The sequence below is a fragment of the Aquarana catesbeiana genome, linkage group LG02, assembly GCF_042186555.1.
Source record: "Aquarana catesbeiana isolate 2022-GZ linkage group LG02, ASM4218655v1, whole genome shotgun sequence".
NCBI lineage: Eukaryota > Metazoa > Chordata > Amphibia > Anura > Ranidae > Aquarana > Aquarana catesbeiana.
The window spans coordinates 395,725,203-395,746,161 of record NC_133325.1 but is presented as its reverse complement, the minus strand read 5'-3'; the positions used below and the strand labels follow the sequence as shown (position 1 = coordinate 395,746,161).

Here is a 20,959-nt window from a genome sequence, read left to right as displayed (position 1 = left end):
GACACAGGCTAATTCATATTCCTTTACATACATGTAAGAATGTGCACATGAGTGCACATCTGTTGCTCACACAAGCACATCTGTTTCTCGCCTTGGCACCAAGCGTGCTATTTAAATTGAGCCTGTGCTATGTTAAAGTACTGTCTTGTCTACAGCATTCCCATGCATACCTGCAACCTGTGACTCTGCATCTGGCTACTGTTACTGACCTGGCTTGTCTTGACTATTCCTGAACTCCACCTGCACTGACCCAAGCCTGCCTCTGACCTCACTTGTACCTGTGCCACTTGCTGCTGCTCCACAGATCTGTTACCGACTTGTCCTGTATCCTGACTTCACTCTGTCTATGCATCTGCACCTGATCTGACTGTGTATGAATTGGTTTGTCTGACTCTGCCTTTGTTCCCATTGCTGCTGGTCTGCCTGTTGCGAGCCTCTGCCAATATTCCTCTGGCACCTGCTCACCGCCTTTCTGCTACCAACCTGAACCTGTCTGCTGTCGCCAGTGCCAGCCTACTCCTTTCTCCTGCTCACTGGCATCCATCCGGCATTCCAGCTCCGCTGTAATATACTGACGGTCTTCTCCTGCTTGATCGAGAGAGTCCATCCAGTCCTGCTGCTAGCAAGACCAACAAGCACTCATGCCACTCTGTATTCCTGCGCCTCCTGTCTGCTTTATCAGGGTCTCAGAGTCAAAGGTATAAGAGACGTCTTTCTCATCGTGTCAGGCTCTTTTACAGAGTCTGTGACAACAGCACTATATAAGCACCTATAATAATTATAATTGTAATTATCTGATAAACCTACTGGTACACTTACCCCTAATAAACCCATCTTCTTTCCATGCTTTCTTTATTGTCAAACTAAATGCTCATGAATGGTGCAGTTACCCTATCACTGATTAAAAAAAAAAAAAAAAAGTTTGCATATATCAGCTTATTTCTGCCTGTGGTGGCAGGTATACCACAAAGTGCAAATGTGTGCAGACTAAACCCCTGTTTTTAACACATATTGTTAGACAGGTCAATTTGGTTGGTCACAGGCTGGTTGGTAAGTTGAGCTTGGAAATTTCTCTGGTTTTATTTGACATACCCTAAACTGTATTTATGATCAAGCTGTAAAATCATATACCAATATCCACATTGTATATCACTTATTTCTAGCCTACTTCTATTAATCCGAACAATCCTAAAGTTATAAAATGTATCTTTTGAAGAAACCCTAACATCTACTTCCTTGAATCCTGTGCACATATTCACTATGACTTGTGAGTATGTACTGCTATGTCACACTTTGCACAAAGCCTGCCTTCTGAACTACAGGGGAGTAGTTTCAGGAGGCAGAGTCAGTACAGGAATCAAGCCTTGCAGACAGCAAGGTACCATGGGATATATACTTTTTAGTTAGGGGAAAAGATGGGTAGCAGACAAGCAGCACTCAATTTTGCAAATAAGTTTATATTGGATAGTCAAAAAATAACTACATTGCTATTTCAATGTTGTTATTAATAAAAATGAAAGTGTATGCTGTGACTTAAGAACTCTTTCAAAGTGGCATAATGACAACTTTAAAATGGGGTGCTTACTGCAAGTGCCTAACACCTGCTACTGGGAACAAGATAGCTTGGCATTGTGTCTCCATCTAAAAGCACAGGCTGTAGTATTTGCTAGAATTAATAGTGAGGCCCGTGTTGATCTGAATGCAGCTTTAGAGACCCACTAATATGTAAAGACTCTGCAGAGGAACACCACTATACAGTAGTATTTGTATCAAAAAGGTAAAGATCTATAACTTAACCCTATAGAAAAATTAGAGAGATAAAAGCGCCTCCACATGATTCTAATTGCCAGGGTTTTTTTCTTATTTCATTCTGTTTCGCATTATCACACTAAAATAATTGAGATAGTAATCATTTTTATTAAACATTAGTTTTAACGAATAATAGTATTAGGTAATTTATCACACAATAAATGTAACTTTCATAAACTATGACATATTTAGATCTAGGAATAACTGTGTAAGCAAAAGGATATACAACATTGTATATAAGAGTTACACACTTTATCCCTCAAAATGAAACAAAATGCTTAATTGAGATACTTATCCCTCTCCTAATAATCTTCTGGGTGCCACTCTGACTGCAGCCTGAGCGGCTTTGGTTTTTAATAGCCAAACACATCCATTAAGGATTCATGTTTGTTGCAAAAAAGAGATTTGGTCTGGCACAGTTTACCACAAATACATTTAAATAAATATAATCAAATGATCCAGTTTTGTCTATGTAATGTTAAATATTTGATTTACTGGAGGATTTTACAGTGGATGTTTCTCTACTTAATTGATACTTATTTTGATTTATTTATGCATCCTCTAAGAATCGTATTAGGAAAAATTGAAAGTATTTAGGGAGATAGTTTTTATGCAACATTTAATTACTTGGTGAGAAATTGATATTTACAAAAGAGTGGGATGAACTTTGAACACAGTGAATTTTGGTTCAGCTTAGAATAGTGGGAAGGTGCCTCATGCAGATTTTTAGAATGCTGACAGATCAAGATTAACATTAACTACCATAATTACACTAATCCTCATGAAATTATACAACAAACACATTTTACAGTTAATGGAAATAGATATAAACTGCCAAAAGACAATACAAATAAAAAAGAGAATAATCAACATCTCCTCTGCTCACATTTTGGAATCTATTGGAAGCTTCAGAGTCCATGCATACTAATAATTTAGGTAATTGCAAGTTTCCTGGATGATGCCCAAAAACAAAATGGCCATTTCAAATGATAAGACAGTGCTTTTTGAAAAGACAAAGTCTCCTTGGTTTTAAGGACAACTGACCTTTGCATCTCTAATGTCCTCTAAAAAGTCCTAACCAAAGGTAATGTTTGAGTTGTCTAGTCCTCCCCAACCATGGATTGCCCTCCCTTCCATCTTCTTCCAACTTTCTTTGTTACTTTCCTTTTTCTGCAGTATTGACTTCCTTTATCCTTTTTCCTACTTTACTCCATGAATTATATTAGTCTTATATGTGTAAAAAAGATATCTAAATATTCTATGGCTTTCTTGATGTACTTTTCTGCCTTTTGCCACTGTACCGGGCATGCTTTACTACTCTAAATGTCCTAATCTTTTCAGTAAAAACAATTGAACCAAAAGATGTAAGAAAAGACAAACATATCATGCAGAAATTTTAAAGAGTGAAAGCAATAAATAAGATACCGGGTATGATTTACTAAAACTGGAGAGTGCAAAATCTGGTGCAGCTGTGTATGGTAGCTAATCAGCTTCTAACTTCAGCTTGTTTAACCACTTGCTTACTGGGCACTTAAACTCCCCTCCTGTCCAGACCAAGTGCTGATGCACTTTAAATGACAATTGCGCAATCATACAACACTGTACCCAAATGAATTTTTTATCATTTTTTTTCCCACAAATAGAGCTTTGTTTTGGTGGTATTTGATCACCTTTTTTTTAAATATTTTGTTACAAAATTTTGCAAACAGGTAATTTTTCTCCTTCATTGATGTACGCTGATGAGGCGGCACTGATGGGCACCGATAGGGGGCAGTGATGGGCACCGATGGGTGGCAATAATGGGCACTGATTTGTTACACTGATAGGCAGCACTGCTAGGTGGCACTGATTGGCACCACTGGTGGGCATTGATAGGTGACACTCATGGGCATTGATAGGTGGCACTGGCAGGTGGTAATGGCAGGTGGCACTGGCAGGGGGTACTGGTGGGCACAGATGAGGCATAATTGGCTCTTCCTCTTCAGGACCGATGTCCCTTGCAGATAAGCCGGTGATCGGCTTTTTTTTCTCCTCACGCTGTTAGCATGAGGAGAAAAATGAAATGATTACCGAGCTTTTGTTTACATCATGTGATCAGCTATCATTGGCTGACAGCTGATCATGTGGTAAGGGGCCGGGACTGGCCCCTTACTCTGATCTGTGATCACCCGAGTCTCAGTGCGTGCAAAGGGGAGGCCATCATATGACGGTCTCCCGGAAATTCAGGTCCGCGCTGTGGCCGTCATTCATTGAATTTTATGCAGAGCTGTACTAGATTTTGCACTCTCCACTTTCAGTAAATCAAAACCACTGTGTCTGGAGTTGGGCTTTAATGCTAATTAAATGTAGTAAAAATAGTATACCCCTGTGTTACCGACCCAGTGAGAAGCAAGGTCAAGGACTCTTTTTGCTTTATACTGTCTGAAAGTGAACCTGACCTCAGCAAATAAGTACCTAAGATTACATCAGGGTTGATTTGGTTGTAGCTGCAAGTGCCCGTTTTAGGGTCCTTTCACATGGGCTTATCCGTGTACAAATTCTGCTTTGCTCAGCAGGGATCGACCTGCTGATCCCCGCTGAGCAGGCGGATGACAGGTCTGTCTCCGCTTACAGTGCGGAGACGGACCTGTCAAAGCCCCGCTGTCCTCTATGGAGATTGGATGAAAATAGACCGCCTGTCCGTTCTCTGATCCTATCCAATCCTCCAGATGGATGGAAAATGGGGTTTCCATCCATCTGGATTTCACAGACAGGATCCGATATCAGCGGACATGTCACCTCTGACATCTGTCACTCCATAGAGGTGAATGGAGCATCTGATCAGGTCCTCCTGAAAAACTGACAGGCGGACCTGATCAAAGTGCCCGTGTGAAAGGGGCCTTAGTCTTCAAATCGATTCCCTAAGGAGCCCCTGGAATACTAGAATTGGGATACACACAGGGCCTAGTTTTGTCGAGATTGTCCTGGTGCAAAGCCCCACCCCTTGTAACTAAATTGTCCGATGCCATTGCCATTTTTTTTCTTGCAAATGTTCCATCATAATACCAGTTAGTCCCTACACTACATCAACATTTTATGCATATAATACAGAAAGCACTACAGCCAAAAATGTGGTTAAATTCTTGGATAACACTTAGGGATTGATTTACTAAAGGCAAGTAGAATGTGCACTCTGCAAGTGCAGTTGCTCCAGGGCTCCAGGGCTTAGTAATTGAGGCAAAACTTCACTTTGCAAAGACTACCCAATCACGTGCAAGGAAAATAAAAAAAAAAATGAAATGTTTGCTTGCACATGATTGGATGCTTGAAGTCAGCAGAGCTTCCACTCATTTACTAAACTCTGGAGAAACTGCACTTGCAGAGTGCAACTGCAGTTTGCAAAGTGCACAGTCTATTTGCCTTTAGTAAATCAACCCCTTAGCCTAATAGTATGTACATTATGAAAAAGAACCTATCAGGATAAAAATATGAGCGCTGTCTTTTTTTTTTTTTTTTTTGACGATTTGGACTTCATGCCCCTCGTGCTCATCTTTCATTTCTATTATTGATTAACTGACCTGGAACAAGTATTTTCACATAAGAGAGATTTCCTGTGTTTTAATAAATGGTGTGCTGATGGCCATGGTAACTATGATGTCTTAATTTTTTTAAACCAACCTTACCCTATATGTATACTGCTTTATCAAAGAAAATATATTTAGAAGGGATTATATATATACTTTAAAGCAAACCATTCAGCCATATTGCAGTAGGAGTCTTGTGTAAGAGGAGGCATTACAAGTTTCCTGCTTTTATCTTGATAAGTCATAAATCCTTGCTCTGTTTACTCACAGAAAACATTTTATTACTAAATGTTGCCTTCTCTTGCTTAAATGCTAAGCTCCACCTACCCACTAGTCCCTGACCATTGAGAGTAGCCTTACTGGTCAATAAAGAGGAAGTAAACCTCCTTCTAATGTTTGTACCTATGGGTAAGCCTATAATAAGACTTACATATAGGTACTGTAAATATCTCCTAAACTTGCACCATTTAGGAGATATTTACTGTATACTGCGCCGATTATCTCATGTGCTCTGAAGGAACGGCCGTAGGTGCGGTGACCGGCGGCTCCCACGAGCATGCACCGATGTCATGTCACGCGGCTTCGGCCTATCACAGAGCCTGAGACCAAGGACCCAGAAGGAAGACGGGAGAACATGGATACGGCCTGCAGCGGGATGACAAGGGCTTTGTTTGCAGGTAAGTGTCACATAATGTGCTAGTATGCAATGCATACTAGCACATTATGCCTTTATTTTGCAGGTAAAAATAAACAGCAGCGTTTACTTCCTCTTTAAGTTACTCTCACAGAACAGAGGGTGGCAGGTTGGCGGGGCTTCTTTACACAGTCAGAGAATGCCTTGCACAGAAGAGACTTTTTTTGGCATCAATGGGTACCTTGTGGAGCCAGATCTTAGGTAGGAGATTTAAAAGTTAAAGGTTGGAATGAAACCCTCATATATACACATATGATGTGCCAACCCTCAAAAACCCACCAAGATGTTTCAGGGCTGCTTCAGAGGAACTGCAAAAAGTTAATACCCGCCAATTTTCGACACAAAACAGGCCCAGCTTCAGAAACTAGAAAAAAGGATAAAATTCATAGACAATTTAAAATTACTTTGAAACTAAAAACATAATGTAATGTCCAGTGATTTATTAGTACACTATACTACAAGAAATGGATTTACTAGAACTATTGTGTTGCTTTACACCAGGGAGTTGTGGCAAGAAGTTGCTGGATGGTTGTGGTCCCAATAAATTAAAGGATAATCAGAATGGATTACCCCTCCAACGATGTGTTCTAAAGCTTAGGGCTAATATTCCCAAAGCATTTGAAAGGAAATAATTCTTTGGAAATATAAAAATTAGGTTAGGACTTTTAACCTCATACTCCAGCTTAACATATGTGCTTTCTTTGCAAATGGTATTAGGATAGTTTTCCTGTGTATAACACTTAAACCCTTGCACAATACCACTGCTTGTATTTGTGTGGCTGGGCCTGCGAGATGATATGTTTATGATGTCAGAGACAACATTTATATCCCTTCTTCTTGTATGTCTCCATCCCTTAAGAGAAATAAATTACAGATGTGAACAAACATGTACACAACTATGGCACTGAAACAAATTTCACGCTATTGGCTTAGCAGAGTTAGGGGAGAAAGGAATCTGTATCAAGGGCCAAAAAATGAATGACTGATGGGGAGAAAATCTGAGATGTACTTCAGGCAAATTGAGTAACACAGGAAGCATCATAGTCTGGGCAGAAAACCACCCACACAAATGGCTGCTGGCTTAACTTCAATCAGGAACGTGAAACAATTGTCTGATTAGCACATATTGGGGCCATTCTATATGATATACAGGCTTTTTATTCAACTGTTCAGTGAGAAGACTAAAGCATAAAAGAGCAGTGTAACCACAGCAATCCGATCTCTTTGTAGGTAAGCGTCCAACCTCATTATTTCACCGATAAAAGAAAAGAAACAAATTAGGCTTATGTGTGCTCTAATATATATCACTTTACACTGTCCTAGTACAATGGAAATAGAAAGCTCCAAGCCTGTAGTTCCAAACCAAGTTTAGTTATTGCTCATGACTAGGAAAGCAAGAAATCACCTCTCATAGAAGGTTCGGCAGAGCCTATACAAAGAGATCCATATGATCAGCATAAATGCTAAATGCAATCTTCCTCCTAAATCTGAAAGACCCAGATATTCCACAGTGAGCAAAAACCTCCAGATCATAAGGAGAACAACAAAAATGGTGACTAAGCAGCTGCATATACAAAGAGTATATTATTTTGGAGTATTCAAACTTTCATCATGACATGTGGGACTTTTATACTTTTGAACTTTGCTTATATTGTTGAATATACTCAACAGACTTTATTTTATATTTAAAAGAGAATTTCAGTACTTTTTTTTTAAAATCACAATTACCTAAGTGGATGCAGCATTACTCCAATGCTGCATCTGTCCCTTGCCAACTCTAAGACTGAAAACCGAGTGATCAAAGACCGCTGATCGCTCGGTCCTCAGAGCTCCATGAGCAGAGAGCTGGTGAATGTCAGACATTGGAGCGCTGGGCTGTGGAGGGGGTGGGATCGGCTGGCTAAGGCTCTCAGCAAGGCTGAGCCAGGTCCCAGGAGACCCACAGGAGAAGTACAGCCAAATGATCATGTGAGTAAACTGGCATCAAAGAGCCTTCAAGAGATCAGCACTGAGATGCAACAAAAGATTAATAAAGATTTTAAAAGATTAATAAAGGTACAAAAAGCATCTGCTTTACGCAGTAAACCCATTGCTTTCCTTGATCCCCTTCAATTAGAGAACAGAATGTCGCTGCTTGTATTTTACTGATGCGCCACATTTCATAAGCTAAACTTTGAGGAGGTATGCATAAGTAACGAGTACTGACCGATGGTCTCTTAGGGTTTACATATACTAGAATAATTTTTTTTTGTAAGGGAGGGGGATGTAAATGTTAGTGCTCTATATAGGTAGCATTATCTTTCTGTGTGAATCTGATGGTCTATTTATTGCAAAAGTCAGTTGACATGAGTAAACCTCTGCATTTTTTTAGATCTGTACCCTCCTTACTATACATCAATTGTTAAATAACAAAAAAATCTTGTGGTTTGCCTTTTAGTGGTACGGTATGACAAGCCTATTTGAAATTTCCAGGTAAACACCAGGCAAACATAAAAAGCACTATCCAAAAATCATTACGTGCAATTCTACAGGATGCTAGAATATACTGTATATCTGAACGTATGTTCATATTAGCTTCTGGAATCTGTTGCACACCAGGGCTAAAACTGTGATAGGGAGTCAGTGCGATATTGCATTGCATAGTGCTGTCAATCTAACATTGTTAGCTTGCTTACAGGAGGAGAGTACAAAATGATGACTCTCCGCTATTTAAATAAATAGGCTAGGGGTGGAACAGCGAGTAAGCTGTATTGTTAAACTTCCATAGAAAATGTAAGATCATTGACCTGGCCAAGCAATTTGGCAGGGTTGTTTAAATTACAGGATTGGATGGACAGTATTTTAAATACGTTGGCAGTTAAAACAACCGTTTATGCATTTCAACTTTTTATTTACTTTTTATTTAGATGTTTACCCAGAGTTAGGCTTTGAAAAGAACACATTTAAGCTGATACATGACTTGTTCTTTCAGAAGTTTCCTGTACAACATTCTTGCATTGTGAGCCACTGGCAAACAGCTACATCACTTCTGTAAAAACACTCATCTGTGAAGTTGTCAGTGATAAAATGATTACTGACAAGACATATGGGGTGATCACTTGTATATATGTACAGACCCTGTATGTCTTAAGGAAAGGCTTCATAATGGATCACTTCCATTGTGGCAGCTTCACCATGTAACAGTTAATACTTTACAATCAGCCAGTCAGCTCTTACCTTATTTTCAGCATATGCAAGCCAACGACTCCCCAAAGCAATAGGATTCATGTTTGGCCCAGGACATGGATAGCAGCCTAAGGGAAAAAAAAAAGTTCCAAATAACAGCGCTGAGACATTTTTAATGGAAGAATATTTCAAACAACCCAAACAAACAGCATTCTAAACAAAGATCTCTTAAACCTCTAAACATTCATCAACAAAATGCTTACATTTCCCTGAGTTTTACAAGATAACACTGAGACACTGTAGAGACAGTTGATTAGCCTTGAAAAGCATTTCTTCATTGTTTTGTTTTATTTTTTATTTTAATAAACACAAATTTGTTTGGGAATGTTTTAAAACACATAGGGCTTGTCTTTCAAATCTCAGAATAATGTTAGCACTCTGAAAGTAAAAGAACTTGTAAATATTTGTTTTCCCTAAGCTATAAATCCAACGTATTTACATCAAACCTTCAGAATTATTTGAGCATATTATTGATGGGGAAAGTGACTTGCATCTTGAATTTTATCTCCTTCAATGGGGATAGGATGCTATTTCATAGCTCGCCAAAACTTAAAGTTATACTAAAGTCTTGTTTTTATTCAATAAAAATAACAAACATGTTATACCTACCTCCTCTGTGCAGTGGTTTTGCACAAAGCAGCCCAAATCCTCCACTTCTTGGGTCCCTCTTCGCTGCTCCTTGCTCCTCCCTCCTGCAGCTTGCTATGGGGCACCTGAGACAAGCCGCAGCTCCCTGTATCCATTCAGACACGGAGCTGTAGTATGGTCCCGCCCCCTTTCTCTCCTCATTGGCTCACTGACTTTGACAGCAACATCACTGGAATGAGACAGGCTGAGGTAAGTATTAGGGGGGCTGAAAGGGGCCATTGCACACAGAAGGTTTTTTTTATTTTCATGCATAGAATGCATGAAGATAAATAACCTTCTGACTTTACATTCACTTTAGGCCGGGTATACACAGGCCGAATGTTGGGAGACATGTGGCCAGCCTCTGTTGGACAAGCATGCTGGAAAACCAGCAGCTGACCAGCTCCCAATCAGCGGTAATCATAGTGTTCTGGCGGGGGGGTATCCCCCAGAACATAACAGCTCAGCAGGGGAGATCGCTTTACTAATGTCAGATGGTTAGTACAACGGCTCCGACCGGAGCTGTCAGTGTGTACCTTTCAGTTTGTACCTGTTAGTGTGTACCAGGCTTTAGACAATATTCTAATTGGTTAATCTCTTTCAGAATAAAATTACAGAATCTACAATATGAATCTCACTATGTCCATGCAAATTGCAAACTGCAACAAAGAATCGTTGTACTTGCAGAGAACTAATGGCAGCCATACACAGAGCAAATTATTAAAGAAATCTACTTAATTCCCCCCATCAACACAATAGTGTTGATGCGGGAGTCCCTCCTGCCAAGTCATTGTCTTTTCATGGCAGGGGGTGGGGCAAGCCAGTGATTATTGCTAGCAGCTATAGATGCCACTACGTTAATCGCAGGTAAAACCCAGCAGGCTGGTTGTACCCAAGTTGATCGATCAACTTGGTATATTCAGCCTGCACATACACGGTACGAATCCCGGCTGGTTCCTGCTGAACCAGATGAGATTTGAAATTTGTATGGCCTGCCTAAAAGATCTGTATGTCTTTAAAATTAATCCGTGAATAGCTATTCCACACTGAGTACAAGAAGAAACAGAATTTTTAAATATAATCAACAAAAATTGTGTAAACTCCCCAAACAATAACTGTTTCAATTTTGGACTCAATAATTTTAAATTTATATATAGCCATATATTCCACTATGTTAGTTTAGTTGGTTTATAAATTCTATGTACATTTTAGCATGTGTGATTTTTTATAACTATAGAGTGGCAATAGTGTAGAAGAAAATGATCAAGCACAACCAAGAATCTGAAATTGCTAAAATTAGTAGAATTTGTCTCAATCTTCCGGCATGCTGGATTTTTCTTTTTTCATTTGGATACAAGCATAGCTCTATTCAAAACGGTGGCAAGAATGATCAAAGGATGGTTGGATTTTATATGCCTCTTCCCCTGACGTGTCTGTCAAGAGCAATGGCACAACCATCCACCCGTCCCCACATGTCAGGGTGCTAGGTGTTATCCTGGATTCTGAACTCTTCTTTCGGCCCCACATCCAATCACTTTCCAAAGCTTGCCGCCTCAACCTCCGCAATATCTCTAAACTACGTTCCTTTCCAACCAATGAAACCACAAAACTCCTGATTCACTCCCTGGTTATCTCTCGCCTCAACTACTGCAACTCCCTCCTCATTGGCTTACCTTTAAATAGACTATCCCCCCTTCAGTCCATCATGAATGCTGCTGCCAGACTCAACCACCTTACAAACTGCTCAGTGTCTGCTACCCCTCTCTGCCAATCCTTCCATTGGCTGCCACTCGCATAAACAAATTAAATTCAAAATACTAACAATAAGTTACAAAGCCATCCACAACTCTGCCCCCAGCTACATCACTAGCCTAGTCTCAAAATACCAACCTAATCGCCCTCTCCGTTCCTCCCACGACCTCCTGCTCTCTAGCTCCCTAACCACCTCCTCTCATATCTGCCTCCAGGACATCTCCCGAGCCTTGCCCATCCTCTGGAATTCCCTACCCCAATCTGTCAGACTGTCTCCAAATGTATCCACTTTTAGGCGATCCCTGAAAACGTTCCTCTTCAGAGAAGCCTCCATCTAACAACTGCACTATTTTCTCCATTAGTTCATCCCCCACAGCTATTACCCTTTTTTATAACTTGACCCTCCCTCCTAGATTGTAAGCGCTAACGAGCAGGGCCCTCTGATTCCTCCTGTACTGAATTGTATTGTACTTGTACTGTCTGCCCTAATATTGTAAAGCGCTGCGTAAACTGTTGGCGATATATAAATCCTGTATAATAATAAATAATAATAATAATAATATGCTAGCTCACCCATTTCTCTAAATGAGTGATCATGTATACTATACTGAAAGTAGCAATAATAGGTCTCCCTGCATAAATGATCAAAAATACATTGATTAATGACCAAACTACCATATGGCGCTCTAGTTTACAAAAATTGCTGGCTAAAATCTCTTTAGAAACTGACACTTCTGGGAGTGTAGTTCTCCTGGCCCCCACTACACTTAGCAGTTCCTCCCACCGACCCCTACTATACTAACAAATGCAGTCTTCATGTTTCTCTCATAACAAATTTAACCACTTTAGACCCACGCTATAGCCGAAAGACGGCTACAGCGCAGCTCTGTTGGGCTTCCTCTGCAGTTACTAACTGTTTTCTGGGGAAAATCTGTCAGTTTGGTTAGATGTTTTTGGATGATCACTACTGTTTTCCACTCAGATAATCCAATGCCACAGGCCTCTGGCAATGCTTCACCTATCTCTGCATGGAAATAAAACATAAGGCAATCTAAATATACATGTTTATGAAAACTGCAGTTAAAAAATTTCTGCCATGCCCGCTTGACCCTCTGATACCCGTGGGTCACCGTAGTCCTATTATGAATTCTAGAAATCAGCATATACAGCGACATTTGTAGTATTGATTGCTTTTTCTCTGGATTACCTTGATCATACTTTCACATGTCTTTTGTTTTTCAAGTAGTACCAAAGCTTACTAAAACCTGCAGAAGTCTGCCAAAAACTATTATAAAGTTGCAGTCAGCAGCATTTGTATCTGTATTCAACATCATGGACTAGAGTTGAAAGTGCTGGTAAAAAAAAAAAAAAAATTTGCTTAAACCTTATCAAATGCTTTGCAAATGCTTGCTGAGGCTGATGATCATCTGGATTTACAAGGAAACATTAAAGGAAAAAAACAGCTATTCCCCACTTTTTAACGTCTTGCTTACCGTGTACCGCATTATGTGGCAACAAGAAACGTGGGCTTCAATGCCCAGCCACTAAACATATGAGTAAACAGTGGCCTGAAGTTGTGCACTCAAAGCATTCTCAATGCGTGCTCACAGCACACTGACTAAACTGTTGGAGACAGCTCTTGGTCAAAGCCTCTGATCAGAAGCCCGTGTGACACATACTTAAAGGGCTGCCAGGAGATGGTGTTAGAGGGTTACAAAAAAGCCCTAGATCATTGGGCACCCGCGATCGCTCATGACAGAGCGAGAACCGCGATCCGTGTGTGTAAATACACAAATCATGGTTCTGTAGGGAAGAGAAGACAGATCACGTGTTCCTACTTAGTAGGAACAACGATCTGTCTCCTCCTCTAGTCAGCCACACTCCCCCCCAGTTAGAAACACACATAGGGAACACAGTTAACCCCTTGATCGCCCCCTAGTGTTAACCCCTTCCCTGCCAGTGACATTTATACAGTAATCAGTGGCTATTTTTAGCTCTGATCCCTGTATAAATAATCACTGCCATTACTAGTAAAAAAAAATAAATAATAATAAAAATGCCATAAATCTATCCCCTATTTTGTAGACGCTATAACTTTTGTGCAAACCAGTCAATATATGCTTATTGCTAATTTATTTACCAAAAATATGTAGAATACATATCGGCCTAAACTAATGAAGAATTTTTTTTTTTTGGATATTTATTATAGCAAAAAGTACAAAATAGTGTTTTTTTCAAAATTGTCACTCTTTTTTTGTTTATAGTGCAAAAAATAAAAACCGCAGAGGTGATCAAATACCACCAAAAGAAAGCTCTATTTGTGAGGAAAAAAGGATATAAATTTTTTGTTTGGGTACAGCGTTGCATGACAATTGTCAGTTAAAGCGACGCAGTGCAGTATCGCAAAAAATGGCCTGGTCAGGAAGGGTGCAAATCCTTCCGGGGCTGACGTGGTTAAAGCGGAGTTCCACCCTAAAGTGGAACTTCCGCTCATCGGATTCCTCCCCCCCCTCCGGTGCCACAATTGGCATCTTTCAGGGGGGAGGGGGTGCAGATACCTGTCTAATACAGGTATCTGCAGCCACTTCTGGGTTTGGACAGCCGCAGAATATCCGCAGAAGCCCCCCCCCCCGTTGTGTGCTGGGAAACACACAGTTCCCAGCACACAACGGGAACCAGTGCAGAAGCGCAGCACGACTCGTGCATGCGCAGTAGGGAACCGGGCAGTGAAGCCGCAGCGCTTCACTTCCCGATTCCCTGACCGAGGATGGCGGCGGGGGCAGCTGAGAGCCGAGCGACTGATCGGCTTCGGCTGCCGACATCGCTGGACCCTGGGACAGGTAAGTGTCCATTTATTAAAAGTCAGCAGCTGCAGTATTTGTAGCTGCTGGCTTTTAATATTTTTTTTTAAAGGTGCAGTTCCTCTTTAAGCAAAGCTTGGGATTTTAGCATGTTACACCTGTGGACACCAATCTCAAATATTATACTTTAACATAACAGAGCAGAAGACATCCTGGTAAATTTGACAGTGTTTGAATCCATTACCATAATGAGTGCAAAATCTGGTCCAGCTGTTCATGGTAGCCAATCAGCTCTTACCTTCAGCTTGTTTAATTAAACTTTGAAAAAAAAAATGGAAGCTGGTTTCTATGCAGAGCTGCACCAAATTTTGCACTCTCCAGTTTTAGTAAATCATCCCCAATATCTATTAGTGCCTTCCATTTCAAAATTATTACAATTTCTGTAATTTGATTTTATACACATGATATGATAATAGACAGAGAGGAAAAAAAAAATATATATATATATGTATATATACACATACACACACACACACACCAGCTACAAACAGTTGGTGTGTGTGTGTATATATATATATATATATATATATACTTTTAAAGCTGGGTAAGTGTTGGCTATAAATAGTGTTTATTCAATAATCATGCAGTTGTGCTAATTAGGCAGCAGAACTAGACACAAAGAACCTTTGATCTACCAGTAAGCAATGGATCTTGGCTTCATAATACAGTAACTGACCATTGTTTTTCTCTAAGCCATGTATAATGTGAGATCTTATGTCAGCAAATTAAGCTGTGAACACTTGAGGAAAAACAGCCACACTGACCCATACTGGACTCAACCTTGTATTTCCTACAAACACATCATAGTTACAATTTAACCTATGCATTCAGTGAACTTCCAAAAAAAATACCCACTGTAAGCAGGAATAGCAAATGTTCCCATGTTTACAAAAAAAAAATCTGCAAACATCTATGGGAAATTTAAGGTGAGAAAAGACATGACAAAGTACAAAAGTCACAATCTTGAAAATAACTTATTTTCTTAGAATGATTTAACAGCTTGCACTTGTATACAGTGGGGACTATAATTTTTTGATACCCTGCAGATTCTGTAAGTTTGCTCACTTACAAAGAAACGAGGGGTCTATAATTGTTATCCTAGGTGTACTGTAAATTATAGAGACAGAATATCAACCAAAAATCCAGAAAAAACACATGATACAAGTGTTATAAATTGGAGTTGAAGTTCAGTGAGTAAAATAAGTATTTGATCCCCTATAAACCAACAATAATTCTGTTTCCCACAGACTGGCTACAGTATATGCTCATGTGGTACACAGATAAGTCCTGTCAATTTAAGAACCTCCTAACAACAATTTGTTATGTGTATAAAAGACATCTGTTCACAAAATCTATTTCTTCCATTCAAACCCACCATCATGGGCAAAACCAAAGAGCTGTTAAAGGACGTCAGGGACAAGATTGTAGACCTGCACAAGGCTGGAATGGGCTACAAGACCATTAGCAAGAAACTTGGTGAGAGGAGACAACTGTTGAAACGATTATTCACAACTGGAAGAAATAACCACCAACCACCCTTGGTCTGGAGCTCCATGCAAGATTTCACCTCATGGTGTAAGATGATCATGAGAAAAGTGAGGGATCAGCCCAGAACTACACGGGAGGAGCTTGTGAACGATCTCAAGGCAGTTGGGACCACAGTCACTAAACAAACCATTGGTAACACAATACCCCACCATGGATTGTTTTTCTTAGTTTCTGTTATAAAATTTTGCAAATAAGTAATTTTTCTTTATAAGTTTTGACCAAAATGTATACTGCTACATTTCTTTGTTTACCAACAATAACCCAAATCAGTGTATATTATTTGGTCTTTGTGAAAGTTAGAGTCTACAAGCTATGGTACCAATCATTGAAAATGAATCACACCTGATGTCCTTATGGCCTATATCATTTCTTGAGGCACTAACATGTTTTTTGAAATTGTAATTTTTTTCCCACAAGTCTTTGGTAAATGAAGACTTGCATCTGAAAAATTGTTGCACAAATACTGTGTGACCTAAAAAGTTGCAACAACCTCCATTTTATTCCCTAGGGTCTCTGGTAAAAAAAAAATATATAATGTTTGGGGTTTCTGAGTAATTTTCTAGCAAAAAATGATGATTTTTACAGGTAGGAGAGGAGTGCCAGAATAGGCCTGGTATGGAAGTGGTTAACAAGTTATTTCTCACACACAGCATAGGCATACTTGCAACTACACCCCAAAACACATTCTGCAATTCCTTCTGAGTATAGCAATACCACATGTGTGAGACTTTTTCACAGCCTGGCCACATAGAGGCACAACATCCAAGGAGTACCTTCAGGCATTATCCATTTTAAGACCTGGCCTTCTTCCGATACTTTTTGTTTACAAGTAAAAATCTGTATTTTTCCTAGAAAATGACTTGGAAACCCAAACATTACATATTTTTGTAGCAGAGGCTCTAGAGCATAAAATGGTGGGTTTTGTAAATTTTTACGTCACGCGGTATTTGCGCAGCAGTTTTTCTAAAGCAATTTTACACACTAATGCATAAATACATTTTAAGGAATTTCAATGCACACAGAGACAATATAATACCCAAACTGTTGGAAAAATATAAAATATGGTGTTGCGCCGGGTTAGTAGATACCAAACATGTCACGCGTTAAATTTGTGCATGCTTGTGAAAAAGCACCAAACTTAAAACTTTCATAGGCGACGCTTTATAAGCATTTATTGGTTACCAGTTTAGAGTTACACAGGAGGTCTGGTGCTAGAATTATTGCTCTCGCTCTAACGTTCGCAGCCATACCTCACATGTGTGGTGCGATCGTCATTTACGTATGCGTATGGGACCAACGTGTGTTGGTCTATCACATGAATTCCCAATGAAATGCATTTATGTTTTTGGTTGCAACATGACAAAATATGGAATATTTCAAGGGGTATGAATACTTTTTCAAGGCACTGTATACTGCGGCAGGCTGCTCTATTGCGCGAAATGACGTACCTGTAGTGTGAGCACACCCTCTGCGCAGAGGAGGAGCCAATATGCGCATGCTTGGCGGACCTGATCATGGTACAGAGAGGCAGAACAGGGATCTGCCTATGTAAACAAGGCAGATCCCCATTCTGACAGGGGACAACATGGAGATCTGCTGTTCCAAGTGATCAGGAAAAGTAATCTCTGTGTTGTTCCTGTCAGCACTTCCCCCACACAGTTAGAAACACACTGAGGGAACACAGTTAACCCTTTGATCGCCCCTGTAGTTCACCCCTTCCCTGCCAGTGTCATTTATACAGTAATCAGTGCATTTTTTTTAGCACTGATCACTGTATTGGTGTCACTGTTCCCCAAAAAGTGTCACTTAGGGTCAGATTTGTCCGCAGCAATGTCGCAGTCACACTAAAAATCGTAGATCACCGCCATTACCAGTAAAAAAAAAATAAAAGTCCATAAATCTATCCCCTACTTTGTAGATGCTATAACTTTTGCACATACCAATCAATATACGCTTATTGCAATTTTATTTACCAAAAATATGTAGAAGAATACATATTGGCCTAAACTAGTGAATAAATTAGTTTTTTTATATATTTTTTTGGATATGTATTATAGCAGAAAATAAAAAATATATTTTTTTTCAAAATTGTCGGTCTTTTTTTGTTTATAGCACAAAAAATAAAAACCCAAAAGAAAGCTCTATTTGTGGGAAAAAAGGACATCAATTTTATTTGGGTACAGCGTCGCAATTGTCAGTTAAAGTAACGCAGTGCTGTATCACAAAAAATGGCCTGGTCATTATGGGGGTAAATCCTTTCGGGGCTGAAGTGATTAAGTACAGTGGGTGAGTGGGAAGCAGTTAATCCTACAGAAAATGGATGGAGGGAGCTGAAACTTCAAGTTGCCAAGTAACAGCCAAGAAACCTTAAGGATATAGAGAAGATCTGCAAAGAGTGGACCAAAATCCCTCCTGAGATGTGTGCAAACCTGGTAATCAACTTAACCACCTGACATCCGGCCGTAGCCGAATGACGGCTTCAGCGCGGGTGTCAATTCCCGGGAGGACGTCATATGACGGCCTCCCCTTTCCTCGCTCCCCGTGCGCGCTCACGAGCGCGCAACGGGGAAATTCTGTGTTGGCCGTGTCCCTTGGACACAGCCAATCACAGATCGCTGTAAACGGCCAATCACAGCGGCCGTTTACAGCGAGATCGCTGCCTCCAATGAGAGATGATCTAAAATGTAAACAATTGAGATCATCTCTCATTGTCGGCTCTCTCTCCTCACACAGAGACAGCATGTGAGGAGAGAGAGAAACTGTCAGCGATCTGTGAGTTTGTAATTAACATTTACTGTGCCTACAGTGCCCACAGTGCCCATCAATACAGTGCCCATCAACACAGTGCCCCATCAATACAGTGCCCCATCAATACAGTGCCCCATCAGTACAGTGCAGCATCAGTACAGTGCCAATCGGTGCCCACCTGTGCCAAATCGGTGCCCACCTGTGCCAAATCGGTGCCCACCTGTGCCAAATCGGTGCCCACCTGTGCCAATCGGTGTCCACCTGTGCCAATCGGTGTCCACCTGTCTGCCCAGCGGTGATTAGTGTCCAGCTGCACATCTGCACAATCAGTGACCACCTGTGTCACCTCATCAGTGCCCACCTGTGCCACCTCATCAGTGCCCACCTGTGCCACCTCATCAGTGCCCACCTGTGCCACCTCAGTGCCCACCTGTGCCAATCAGTGCACATCTGTGCTGCCTCAGTGCACATCTGTGCCGCTTCATCAGTGCCCATCTGTGCCGCTCCATCTGTGCCGCTCCATCTGTGCCGCTCCATCTGTGCCGCCCCATCTATGCCGTCCCATCAGTGCTCAGCTGTGCCACCTCATAAGTGCACATCTGTGCAATCTCAGTGCACATCTGTTCCACCTCGTCAGTGCCCACCTGTTCCGCCTCGTCAGTGCCCACCTGTGCCGCCTCGTCAGTGCCCACCTGTGCCGCCTCGTCAGTGCCCACCTGTGCCGCCTCGTCAGTGCCCACCTGTGCCACCTCATCAGTGCACATCTGTTCCACCTCATTAGTGCACATCTGTTCCACCTCATCAGTGCACATCTGTTCCACCTCATCAGTGCCCCTCTGTGCCACCTCAGTGCCCATCTGTGCTCATCAGTGCCGCCTCATCAGTGCAGGCTTAGCAACCATGGCCAAAAGAAGCTTTTCCGCCGAGGAGGCGTACCAAATACTGTCCCAGGCCGACGAGAGCAACGGGGAGCTCTCTTTTTCAGATTCCCTTTCCGATTCCGAGTCGGACATAAACTATGAGCCAGTCCTCAGTAGTGAAACACTGAGTGACTCAGAGGAGGAAGAGATTCGGCCCGCCAAACGAAGGCGTTCTGGTGGGGAGGCAGTGGCATCTACCAGCACGGCAGTCCCGTCCACCAGCACGGCAGTCCCGTCCACCAGCACGGCAGTCCCGTCCATCAGCACCGCAGTGCCTCGGCAAGAAAGGCCAAGGACCCAAGCCAGCCTTCCCTATGCCCTGCAGAACCCCTTGTGGCTTCCTCCTAATTCAGGAGAAGCCAACATTCCCCCTTTCACTGCCCAGCCAGGAGTCCAGGTGAACACGGAGAATTTTTCCCCAATAGATTTTTTTAGTTTATTTTTTACTGAGGACATGCTGTCAAGTATTGTGGCCCAGTGCAACCTTTATGCACATCAATTCATTGCGAATAATCCAACGTCCTACTATGCCCGTCCCTACGAATGGAGAGACCTAACGGTGGTGGAGTTGAAGGTTTTTTTAGGGCTCACATTTAACATGGGACTCACGAAAAAAAACACTTTGCTGTCCTATTGGTCAACCCACCCCCTCCAACACCTGCCAATATACTCCAAGGTGATGCCCAGAAACAGATACCTCATGATATTGAGGTTTCTTCATTTCAACGACAATACCCAGTGCCCTCCCCGAAATGACCCAAACTATGATAGACTTTTCAAAATTCGGCCACTTTTAAATTATTTTTCTGCACTATTCCCCCTGCTGTTTACCCCAGACAAAAACATATGTGTGGATGAGTCCCTTCTTAAGTTTAGTGGCAGGCTTAAGATGAAGCAATATATTCCCAGTAAAAGGGCACGCTATGGGGTGAAGGTATACAAATTATGTGACCGAGTCACAGGTTACTTGTATGCCTTCAAAGTGTACGAAGGGAAGGACACCCAGCTGCAACCCCCTAATTGCCCAGACTACTTGGGATCAAGCGGGAAAATTGTTTGGGATCTCACATACCCCCTACTGGAGAAAGGCTACCACCTGTACGTAGATAACTTCTACACATCTCTGCCCCTGTTCCACAACCTGCATCGGATGAAGACGCCTGCATGTGGTACCATCAAAAAGAACCGGAAGGGCTTTCCTCAAAGTCTGGT

The 20,959-nt window shown here is 41.3% G+C and overlaps 1 protein-coding gene across 4 annotated transcripts in view; it reads right to left on the bottom strand.

Annotated features, from left to right (window-relative positions):
* Positions 1-20,959, bottom strand: part of BCAS3 (BCAS3 microtubule associated cell migration factor) — a 1,663,284-nt gene that overhangs the window by 1,346,421 nt on the left and 295,904 nt on the right. For all 4 annotated transcript variants that reach the window (XM_073615250.1, XM_073615251.1, XM_073615252.1 and 1 more), the window contains exon 10: positions 9,283-9,359. In XM_073615250.1, the coding sequence (XP_073471351.1) occupies positions 9,283-9,359 (77 nt within the window). The remainder of the gene's footprint in view (positions 1-9,282; positions 9,360-20,959) is intronic.